The 12,443-nt window shown below is 45.1% G+C and overlaps 1 protein-coding gene across 3 annotated transcripts; it reads right to left on the bottom strand.

The window, feature by feature from the left end:
- Window positions 1-3,931: 3,931 nt before the first annotated feature.
- Window positions 3,932-12,409, bottom strand: LOC118289104 (transcription factor 20-like). 3 transcript variants are annotated; one of them, XM_035615806.2, is made up of 6 exons: window positions 12,040-12,409; window positions 8,902-10,766; window positions 8,715-8,808; window positions 8,250-8,299; window positions 7,214-7,307; window positions 3,932-6,749 (listed from the first exon to the last, which is right to left on the bottom strand). In XM_035615806.2, the coding sequence occupies exons 2-5, from the start codon at window positions 10,762-10,764 to the stop codon at window positions 7,242-7,244; spliced, it is 2,073 nt and encodes a 690-aa protein (XP_035471699.2). In that variant the 5' UTR covers window positions 10,765-10,766; window positions 12,040-12,409; the 3' UTR covers window positions 3,932-6,749; window positions 7,214-7,241. The 3 variants fall into 3 exon arrangements, with proteins under 3 accessions (XP_035471699.2, XP_035471701.2, XP_035471700.2); XM_035615808.2 differs by having other exon boundaries at window positions 7,214-7,283; XM_035615807.2 differs by having other exon boundaries at window positions 12,052-12,409.
- Between the last annotated feature and the right edge of the window lie 34 nt (window positions 12,410-12,443).

Genomic DNA, 12,443 nt, shown 5'->3' with positions numbered 1-12,443 from the left:
TGTTAACCCAGTTTTTAAAGGTGCTATACAGATGAAACTTGGTTATCATCATTGTATTATAAAAGGGAATGAACACCCAGATCTTCTGTCGGTCACATAATTATGCCCCAGTAAGCTCACGAAAGCCGTAATGGAGGCGTAATGAGCAGCGTCTGCTGAAATTGACCCAACACTCAGGAACTAAAAGGTACGACTGAGTCTTATTCAATGTCACATTGAAAAAGAAACATATCCAAGCGTATTCTTATGCAGCAGAACAAAAGATGGAGAAGTGCAGATGTGCACGTGACGAAGCCTTTTCACTCCTCGTCTCAACGTCGGTCCGACAAAAGCAAACTCAGTCTGCGTCGAGCAAAACCAAACCGAGGAGGGAAGAAAACCACCCGAGTGCAGCGGAGCTGCAGAGGAAATCATCAGGCGACTCTGCATGTTCAGCAACGCAACTACAGCCGAGCGCTGATCTCACTGGTTCTCCCACCAGCATGTCGACTGACCCAGAGTATGGCAGGCCGTTTGAGCAAATATTCCATTATCCTTGATCTCAGACGTCAGGTTCCTCCACTAGCTAACTAGTAAAAGACTCACTTGTTGGACTTTCTAGTCTCTGTGGCCCCCCCGCAGCTATGATGCTGATTAATTCATGATACTGTGTGTGTTCTAATAGTAACTAGCTAACTCAAAAGTTACAGTTAGCTCGCTAGCTAGCAACAGCAGCTGTGTCGATCTCAGCTAGCTAGCTCCTGTAGTAGGCATTTGCTAATAGCTAGCTCACCTTTTTGTTGAAGGAAATTAAATAACAGTTAGTTTGTTCCTCTCTTTCTTTTCTCTCTTCTCTCTTCTGGGATCCAGACTTTACTTTCTTGGCAGAAGACATTTCCAACGTCACTGGTGAGTGGATTAGCCGACAGATTCTCGTGCTGAGTCGTGATGGGTGGACTAATTTGAAGTGTGAGGGCCCTCAGATAACCTCCACTATTTTTTGAAATACATGGTTTAATCTCTGAACCAATGTATTCAGACAATTTTTAATTCATGTTATGACACTTATTACTTAGAAAACACCAATTAAAAAAAAAAAATTGTTTAAATTCCAGGCTACCTGTTTCTGCCTGAAACACTTGTTTTAAGCTCCTGTCTCTTTAAGGCCGCTCCCTCACAATGAAGCCCACTCTGATCTGATTGGCCAGGATTTTTTTCTTTCTAACAATTCACCAATTTCCCATGCATGGAATAATCGTATCATATTTAGAAAAACTGAGTCCTGAGGCTTGATTGCATTTAAAGGGACTGTTGGACCTTGGCGGAGGTTCGTGCTAAAGCGAGTGCGCTTCTGAATTTGACTTTTCATTTTCCCGAGACAATTTTACATAAGGTCGATTGATGCTGTTTCACGAAACGACGCTAATGGAGGCTAAGGCTTCCACCAAACGAACATTAATTCAATATCAAACGAGGCGATCGCTCAGAATCAATTTGTCGAGAACAGAAATAGCGACTCTCCTTCATTGTTACGTCAGAGGGCATCGATATATAGGTGTAACCTGCAGCAACATATTGTGATGTGTCATAACAGGAAGTCAAACAGACACCGACATGAGCCACTGAATCATGACGATGAGGTTCACGATCTGATCTGCAGCTCCTAATAAATGTTCTTCTGCTTCTTACACAATGAGACTTGGCTCAGAGAAGGAAAACTGCAGGTTCATTTGCATGTTTGACTCGGTTTCAGCGGAGCTGCGCTGCAGCGATAGTGAGGAGGATTGTGATCCGGGGAGGAGAAGGAGAGCGAGGGGGCGGCGGCGGTAAAGATAAGGAAACAGGCGAGAGAACGCAAAACAATAAAGAGGGAAGGAGGCAATAAAAAGAGGAGAGCGGGAGAAAGAGGCCTCAGGTGCAGCCGCAGGCGTCAACCCTGTAATGGGACGACGTTACGTGAGCGTTCGACCTTTTCCACTGCAGAATAAACCCAGACAGACGTTTTGACGTCGGTAGAAGCAGGAATGAATCACAGAGGCTCTGAGAGGAGAGAGGCCTCGTGTCAACAACACAGAGTCCCCAGTCGAGTCTGTTGGTTTGTGAGCTGACGTTTTAAATCCCCGTAGCGTGGATACAGCGTGAATGACTGCTGGTCCGCCCAATTGGTGCATGGTTGCAGTGGATGAACCACACCCCCATTGAGCTCTGGTTGAGGTTGTGTTCTCGGGCCACAACCAGCTACAGGATCGCAACGGGATTGGTTGAACACTCATTCTTCTTCGTCGTCGTTTTAATGGCGGTTTGAAAACCAGCTCCGGAGTTTTCCCTTTGTCCTCAGACAGTGGCAGATATTAAAATGTGGCGGGAAAGAGAAAGAAGCGCCGTAGATGTTGTGACTTTTATATTGCAGTGCTGTCGTTCTGATACGTTCGAAGGAAGTTGTCGTTTGATGTTAGTGTACAACGACAACGAACCCTAACCACAACCACAACCGTAACTGGTGGTAAGAGGTGGTAAGCGGTGAACCAATGGACAAGCTCATTCATACCGTGTTCTCGATCGCACACATAACCTCCCCTCAATTCTACGTCCGGGCACAAAAAAAACAAGATGGTGCTGATGAAAATGCTAAACTCGATGCTTCCAAACGGCAGCTCACAAACCGACTGGTGACGTCACGTGGGTTGATACTTCTGAAAATCCAAAGGTGATCGAGCGTTTTACATCGTCGGCTCACTCACTATCACTTCGTCTCTGTCTGCGGAGAAAACTGTCTAAAGACCGATCTCTTTCATTAGCTCGTGTGGTATTCGCTCTCTGCGCAGTGCTCTGGTGTTTATGAGAATATATCATTTATTCATCCAATTGGAATCATATTTCAAAACAACTTTTTTCACTGTCCAGACTTTCTCAAATCATCCCAGATACAATCTGGGTTTATCACCACAACGCCTCCTAAGATGAATCGGCCAATTACAAGACTATGAAGTGTCCAGCTGATCCCCAGGTGTCAACGACTTCCTGATCGGCACGATTCCACGAAAAAGACGAAACTATCAGAAAAGAAATGTTTCTTCCATTATCTTCAATTACATTACAAACTCTCTAACGCTCATCCGCCGTGACCTGCCCTGCCCGAACACTTCATTAAAAAAGGTGCTTGCTTCCAGGGCAACAGTTTCACATCCGTCTCTGGCGGCCAGGTTATTTCAGTAGGTGAGGTGATAAACATCGTCCTTGTGCCGCCACAGGTTCGCAAGTCGGTCTCTTCCTCATTGGTTGTGTCTTGGATTCATGTGTACTTTTTTTTTTTTTGGTCTTACTTCTGCTGGGGCCACTTGCCTTGTCATCATTGTAAATGAGAAACTGTTCTAAATTGATCTTACCTGGTAAAATAAAGGTAAAATAAAACATAAATAAAAAAATGACGGTAGCGGTGTGACGCAGACGAGCAACGTCATTGCTCCGACGACTATTTCCATCGAGGTGGAGTCGTGACCTCGTGACTCGCAAAGCAGCAGCTCGTGTGAATGTCTGAAAATATACGTGACAAACAAGTTCAGCTATTTGGTTACTCAAGATAAAACTTTGTCACAAAGTAATTTCCCAACACGCGACATCAAAAAGCTGCTCGTCTGACTCGAACAAGGGAATTCTGTTTGAACGAGGAGGAATTTCAATCCGTATCTTGAATTTGAAGGAAAAACAACTTGTCAGATTTTTTTAAGTTTTAAGATGGAAAAAAAGGTTGTCATCACACAAACCCGGCAGGTGTTTCCAACTGGTTTAGGACCATGAAGATTAAAAGTTTGAGGATGAATCTCTTCCGGTGTTTAGTGATTCGCTGCATCGGGTCCAAAACATTTATTCCTGCGCAGGAAGCTGAGACGACTGTGGAAAAGTATTTTTGAGAGAACAAACACTGAGGAACGTTCACTGGACACGTTTCTAATTCTACTTCAGGACAAAAACACTTTTATTAAATAACAATTCATCTTTTTATGCCTCAGACAATGTAAAGTGCAGGCGTGAAATCAACATTCGGGACAATTTACTTAAACTCGTTCTTTTTGTAAAAACACTGTGTCCATTTGTCGTTCGTCCAGTCGTGATCCATGAAAACTAAATCATACAACAGATCATACGGAGATGAATCGTTAAAGCTACACGAGGCCACTTCAGCTCCAAAAAGGGCCAATTCACGCAAATCACAAAGAATCAACGGACCGATCAAGTTATGTAATTAATCATAGTTTGATTTGCTGATGATCGTCCACTGGCCCTATGGGAAAATGTAAAAGTTTTAAGATTGTTGTTTTGTCAATCACCATCACTCCGACCGACGGTTTAAAACTACGTAATATCATAAAAATATTACATTTACAAAAAGTATAAAACAGAAAATGAGCCACATCTTCACGTGAGCTCGACTTTTAGTTTCAAACGTAAAACAAAAAAAAATCCGACTGACTTGATTTTTGTTTTGCGATTTGGCTGAAATGACCTTTGAACTTTCATAACTTTTCATAAGAGAACATGACACAAGATGAAAATATATCGGCTTTGACACAAAACCTGACACTGGGCCGAATGCTCGCTGACGTTTGTGATCCCAGTTAGTGTTTTGTAATTCTATATTTTTTTATAAAAAATAAATCTTAGTGCAGCTTTATAATTTAAAATAATTGTAGTGGAAACGGAAAAACATCTTCGACGAATAGACGTAAATAAATAGATTTGTTCCGAAACACTTTTTCCTTTCGCGATACCGATTTCCGAAAAGAGACATTAATATTTTTGTACTGTTATTGTGAGAGATTCAGACTAACCTCAGAAAAAAATCATCGCTTTTCCTGCACAAAATATTGACAATTGCTAATATCTTTGCTAGCTCTGGCTAACGCGACACTTCCGGAAATCACTTTTTCTCCGTCGTCGCTCCAAAACAGCAGTTAGCAAAAGCTAGCGAAAAGTATCACGACGATGTATAGCTGATTGTTGTTTTGTGGCGATACGGAGACTTACTAGAGAAAAAAACGGAACTTTCCAGTGTGAAATATTTGCAGAAGTGCTAACATCTTGGCCAGCTCTGGTGTTGCATGGGCAGCCATGATAGGACCTGTCTGGATTCTCTTAAATGTTTAGGAAAGGTGCTTCAGTTCTTTCCTATGTCCTTTAGCATAGGGTACACTGTAGTGTAGCGCTAGCAAAAGCTAACGGTGAAGATGTCAGCAATCTGGAGATATCTCATGATGGAAGTGAAGTTTTCTACTTTACAGACGTGGAATCGGGTCGGTACATTGATTTGAGCAAAATCGCCGACACCCGATCGGGCATTTTCAGCAGCATCGGGGACATTTCAGATATTGGTATCGCAGTAGGGCGAATCTGTTAAACACAAAATCGTACATATAAAGTGCGAACGTCAGTCGTGACTAAAATAAATGATGTGATGACTGAAGCACTGACAGTGATAGAAAAGTACAAAGAAGTGGCCTCATATGAAGATAATATTATAAATTATACAATAAATGAATTAAGTTAATTAAAGCTCTAATATAATTTTAACTTCAAATAATAAACTGTATTTGTGACGAGGATGTTCAAGAATAAACACACACACACACACACACACACACACACACACCATCTTTCCTCAATCCAGTTAGTTTAACTGTCTGTGTTAAAAGATTTACGAAGGAACAGAAACAGAACGAAGATGCTTCTTATGAAAATCCTCGTGGACCCTGGTTCGATCCCAGCTGGATCTCTTTTCGTTTCTGGTTCCATCCCGGTTTGATCCTGGTTCCATCCCGGTTTGATCTCTTTTCGTTTCTGGTTCGACCCCGGTTTGATTACGTTTTGATCCTGGTTCGATCCCGGCTCCATTCCGATTTGATCCTGGTTCCAACCCGGTTTGCTCCTGGTTCCATCCCGGTTTGATCCTTGTTCCATCCCTGTTGGATTACGTTTCGATCCTGGTTCCATCCATGTTGGATCTCTTTTCGTTTCTGGTTCCATCCCGGTTTGATTACGTTTTGATCCTGGTTCGATCCCGGTTCCATTCCGATTTGATCCCGGTTCCATCCCGGTTTGATCCTGGTTCCATCCCGGTTTGATCCTGGTTCCATCCCTGTTGGATTACGTTTCAATCCTTGTTCCATCCCTGTTGGATTACGTTTCAATCCTTGTTCCATCCCTGTTGGATCTCTTTTCGTTTCTGGTTCGATCCCGGTTTGATCCTGGTTCCATTCCGATTTGATCCTGGTTCCATCCCGGTTTGATCCTGGTTCCATCCCTGTTGAATTACGTTTCAATCCTGGTTCCATCCATGTTGGATCTCTTTTCGTTTCTGGTTCGACCCCGGTTTGATTACGTTTTGATCCTGGTTCGATCCCGGCTCCATTCCGATTTGATCCTGGTTCCAACCCGGTTTGCTCCCGGTTCCATCCCGGTTTGATCCCGGTTCCATCCCGGTTTGCTCCCGGTTCCATCCCGGTTTGATCCCGGTTCCATCCCGGTTTGATCCCGGTTCCATCCCGGTTTGATCCTTGTTCCATCCCGGTTGGATAACGTTTTGATCCTGGATCGATCTCGGTTCGATCCTTGTTGGATCTTGTTTCGTTCCCGTTTCGAACCCGGTTTTCGATCCGTCCGTCACGACGAGTGAAATCTCACCAGATGACTTTTTTTTCCTTCCGCTTGAGTTCACTCGTCAGTCGAGAGACTTAAAACCAGGTGGTGAACGTCAGGCGGCGTCTCGTCGTATCCTGATGAGATATGAGGATCAAATGTCACAAAACAATATTTTCTCAATTCATGGTTTATAAAAATGTTGGAGAAAAATAACAAAAATCATTTTTTTTGTCCGACAGAGCCCCACGATGAAATCTAGTTACTAATCGATACCACCGATTATTTCAAATCCATCAACTTCTCCTTCACTTTTTGTTTCCCTGCTCGTTTACTAACTAGTTTTCATGTAATTCTGGATGAATCATAAAAATGTAAAGAAGCAAGAAAAGCATCAAGTTCACACATTTGAGAAGCTGGAAACGACTAAATCAAAAAAATCTAAATAAAAAGTCATTGATTATAAATTAACTCCTGTTGAATCCACTGATGGTTGCAGCTCCACAAAAAAGCTCTTACAAACTACACTTAAATATCAAATATATATATTATATAATCACTATATACAATATATACGCTTCAAACATCCAACCTCTCGTACCTCCGGAGCCTTTTGCGTGATTCTCGCGTCATCTCTTATGTTGTCTGGTGACACTTGTGAACAGTTTGTTCTGTCGGACACAAACACACATCAGCTGGAAATAAAGTTAAACATATCAAATCATCATTTTTGATTTATTGTTTATCATATAAACGCAGCCTCCCGTAGATCTGCTCGTCTGCTTCGTATCAAACTGACACGTAAACTTTCCGTCAAAGCGCTCAAACTTCCCACCCTGTGTGTGGCGTTCAAGTTACATTCTAACTACGTCTTATTCTTCAATGGCACACATTTTTTATACACTTGTATAAACATGATTTTCTAATCCAGATTAACTTTAAAACTTTATACAGAAGTGAAATAAAAAAACATCCCATAATCACAAGATCTGGATCTATAATGTATGAGATGAACATCTCATAAGTACGAGATAATGTTTAATAGACTTATGGGATGTTTCAGAAAATCTGTTAATATTTTACACACACACACACACACACACACACACACACACACACACACACACACACACACACACACACACACACACACACACACACACACACACACACACACACACACACACACACACACACACTTAGGATGAAGCATCTGGAATTAGTTCGACAATTTAAAAGAGACACTGCTGCCCCCCAGTGCTCATGAAGCTCCTCACACAGGCCTGTTTCTCACCAACAGGATTAAAACTGTTTGATTTACCCCCTCGCTAAACTGTACCCAGGGTTAAACTGGACTAGTCCAGATTAAACCTCCTTGTGTTTTTCATAGATAAAGTAACTTAGGGGATTAATATACTAGATTTTGTTTTAAGCAATACATAAAATACAATTAGAAAATTAAGAAATTGGAGAAACGTTAGGACATAGCAGTCACAAAGTCTTCAGATTTGAGGGTTAGGGGGTTCATTTGAATTCAGATCAAACACAATGTGTGTGTGTGTGTGTGTGTGTGTGTGTGTGTGTGTGGGGGGGGGGGGGGGGGCAGTCTGGGGAGGGGGTTTATTTGGGGCTGTTACCTTATGCTCTGTACATCTCATGGAGAAGTTCTCTTCATTTAGGACGCAGCCTGAAAAAACACAATCACAAAAGATGAGTTTGTCAGACTTGTGAAATTCATAATTTCATGCTGAGTGAGAACGACACACACACACACACAGAAAATAAACCAAATAAAAAGTGTCTCGAGATCTGAGCCGCAAAAGATTTTAAACATTTTCACCGCCGACGGTCGACTGAGGCTACGTCAACGTTCCAAAGAATATTTTCTTCAATTTGAAAGGTCATAAAAGAAAGTTGTCGTTCGACGTTCACTTGAGTCTGCGATGACAACGAACTGTGACCCGATAGAAGTGAAACCTGCAAAACATTCCAATGCTTTTAAAGTGTAAAATCAAAGAAAAATCAATGAAACAACCCCGACACATTGTGTCCTTCCCTCGTGTGAATAAAGGTTTGTTTGAATGACTGACTGGAGCCTGTACCTGACTGAATGGCACATCTGTAGTGATAGTTTCGGGAGCAGCTCTTCTGGAAACAGCCCATTATCGCACCTGGTTGTCGACACGTCGAACAAACCTGAGGAAGAGAAACACGACACGAGTGAGACGAGACGCAAACAACCGCACACACGCAAAAAACTAGAGACGCCGGTCGGTTCGAGTCCCTCACCGTTTCCTGTGCGAGCCGCGCCGCCTCCTCCAGCCCGTACAGCTTCCCCCTGACGAGGAAGACGCCGGCCGACCAGATGCCGCAGTCCTCGTGGACCCAGCACTCGTCCACGTGAAGAGGCGGCTTCGGGAGAGAGGCGCCGACGGCAGGAGAGCGATCACGACCGTCACGACCGTCACGACCTCCGTCTGAGGAATATATTGACTTCTGGCTTTTGGCGAGTCCGTGCTCGGTCCTGCTGCGATGGCCGTCCGCGGCGGGATAGTAGGGGCCGTGCAGGTCCCCGAGCCCCGTGGCGTTGGCCGTCTGACCGCACAGGCGGCACGACAGCGTGGCCTGACACCGGCTCTCCGAGGCGAGGCGACCCGGCCGGAAACAGGACGTCCTGGGGACAAATCCGGACAGAGAGGTTGCCGCGTGCCGCCCTCGTCCTCCGCGGCCGCTCCGCACGCCGGCCTCCTCCTCGCGGTCGTTGACGACGGTGCACATCCGGCGCTCCACGTGGACGAAGGGGAAGAAACCGTCCGTGGATTTCTTCTCCTTCTTCTGCTCTTTGAGTTTTGCATATTTCAGTTTGATCTCCGGCTCTCGGGGGGAAAACAGAGCGGAAGGTCCCGTGTGAGTTCGTCTCTTTCTCTTTCGCCTCACGACGGGCTTTTTGTTTCTGGACGACGCGGCCCTTTGGTTCTGCTGTTTCTGGTTCGGTTTGGTCCGTCTTAGCTGTTTCGTCTTGTGGACGGCGAGCGGCGTCTTTCGCTTGGTGCGAGGCGGCGGTTCGCTCTCTGTCCCGACCTCCACGTCGGACTCGTCCGAATTGCTCCTCGCTCTTTGCGACGCGTCGGGCCGCGAGACCGGCTCCTCTGCGTCTGGGCTGGACGACCTCACCACAAACGCCATCACGTCGTCGGAGTCACAGCTTTCGTTGTACATTCCCACGGCGTCGTTTTTCACCTGTCGCCTCAAACTGTGCCGCGACACGCTGCCGGTGAACTGCGGCGTGTCGGACAGAGACTTTCGGATTCGGCTGCTCCGTCGTATTTCTTTAGCCGGAACCTGAGGTGGAGTTTCTCTCAGCAGACTCTTCCTACCAGGAGGAGTGCGGCTGCTCTTCTTTTCGTTAGAGACTGACACTTCGATCACGTCGCTGTCGTCGCTGGAAATATCGACGGGAGATTCCGCGGCGTTGCCGTAGACGGCGCCGAGGTCCGAGAGCAGGACGACGGGCCGGGCATGGTGGACGGGAATGTCCACGGAGCTGTCGGAGGAGTCGTCGGAGTACGAGCTCTCGGGACTTGGCGAGCTCAGCGGCTGAGGCAGGTGACAGCAGCCTCGCCCGTCGTCCGGCGAGGACACGGCCGGCGACAGGGGCTCCACGATGTGCCTCACGCCATCCTGGAGGAACGGGCCGCACAAGAGCGGCTCCTTCGCCGAGGAGACGAGGAAGATGACGTCGGAGCCGCTGTCGCTCTCCTCGCCGCCGCTGCTCTCGGGGACCGGGCCGCCGCCGCCGCTCTGGTCGGGCCCGTAGAAACCCGGATGCCACAGGTTGCCGTGAACTCCGTCGCGGTACAGATCCAGCCCCGGAGCCAGAGTGGAATTCATGAAGTTACCTAAGGCCTCTGGGCCCTGATCCAGGTCCCTGCGGTGGACGGGAGCCCCGGGCTGCGTGGAGAGAGCGGTGAAGGTCGGCGAGGATCTGTACGCGGAGGCGATGTCTGTGCCGCAGCTCGGCGGCGGCCGGCAGTGGTACCACTCGGGCTTCTTGGCCAGGTCCATGGCCTCGGCGTGGCCGCGGGTCAGAGGCTTGTAGCTCTTCGACAGGTCCAGAGCCAAGAGAGGCGGGTCCTGAGCGGACACGTCCATCTCTGCAAATAAGAAAGGAAAAGATTAGGAGAGAAAAGGATCCTGGGAACAGACGTGTCAACGCCTCCCGGTGATAAAGAGCAAGTTTTTTCATCGTAAATGAATCTGGAGATTATTTTTCTGCTGAGTTATAAATTATTCTATAAATTCTCAGAACCCCAAATCACTTTAACTCTATATAACTGACCTCATGTTTGCTGGAGCTTCAGTCAGTTCTCAATTATTTTCCACGTGTGATATTACGATTTAAATATCTTAGAGGTTCAGATTGAAAAAAAAATTGTTGAATATAGGTTTTCTTGATTGAAAGAAAAAATATTGGGCGACTTATTTCGGTGTCATAGTCTCAGTTGTTATTAAAGCAACAATAGTGAAAACTGGTTTCAGTTTCTCTACTGACAGGATTTTAATTTCAAAGAGTAAATGTTCAAACAATCATCTTCATCATCATCATCATTTGCTGGGGCCTCAAATATTTTCAGAGGTTATTGTTGAAAAAAAAAGCAGAAAATTATTTATGGGGAAATGTTAAGGATAAGAATTTCAAATAATCACATTTTTAGTTAACAGATTTTTTTACAATGAAAATACTAAATTTTACATCGCCCCGACCCCAACTATGAATATTTTAGTATTCAACCTTTCACTACTGACTTCTCACTGAGTGTTTTATTTCATTATTGCATACTTATTTATTTATACACACATATTATTCTGTACTGTATATTTGATCTTAATAGCATTATTATTGTATGTCTTTATGACTTATTAACTACTTACTACTGCTATTTAACTGAACCCCTTCAAAAGCATTTTTTTCCCACATGATTATACTTTCATATATATATATATTTATATATATATATATGTACAATGTGACAATAAAAATTCAGAATATTGACGAGTATGACTGAGGCCACGATGAGTCAATTGACACAAAAACTATAAATACTGATAACGGCAGATAATTGTTGAAAAAAAATCGAAATATCTGCTCATTAAAAATTCTCTAAAATATCTTCGACTGCATTTTAACTGTGGAAAATTAAAAAAATATAATATTAAATTTATTTTGAAAAAATAAAAAAATATTTAATATTTCATTTATTTTGAAAAATAAAAACTGTTGCCGATCAATCGACTAATCGATTCGATCCACCTCGCACAGGTAGGCCGCTGTGAGCGACGTCAAAAACAGGTCATAAACATTAATATTAATAAAACATCGTGTTGAACACGTGACTCAGAATCAGTGTAGTTAATAGTTGAATGTACCGCGGAGCTCACCCGCCTCAGGCGGCAGCGGCCGGGAGCTTCGCCCCCTCCCGGGGCTGAAGGATGAGACTGTCCCCCGTCGAACAGCTCTGGTAGCCGGGTTAGCTCCCGCGCCTCTCCGGGCCCGTCATCACCGGGACTGGAGGTAAACAAAGGCCCGGGCTCATGCTAGCTGGCTAGCTAGCCTCGGTCCGGCTAAGCTAAGCTAAGCTACTTCCACGCGGAGACGACACACGACGCGACCGCGGGCGGTGAACATTGCGCCGCGACGCCTCGCAGGTGACACCGAGCGGCTGCTTCACTGTCGGAGCCTTGGCTCCTTCTTCCTCCAGGTGTCAAGTCGCACGACACAACATGGACGACACAGGAAGAGAACCCGTGTGCCTTCACAATAAAAGCTCGCC

The sequence above is a fragment of the Scophthalmus maximus genome, chromosome 17 (genome assembly GCF_022379125.1).
Source record: "Scophthalmus maximus strain ysfricsl-2021 chromosome 17, ASM2237912v1, whole genome shotgun sequence".
Lineage (NCBI taxonomy): Eukaryota > Metazoa > Chordata > Actinopteri > Pleuronectiformes > Scophthalmidae > Scophthalmus > Scophthalmus maximus.
The sequence above is the reverse complement of the archived record's forward strand: the minus strand, read 5'-3'. Positions and strand labels throughout refer to the sequence as shown.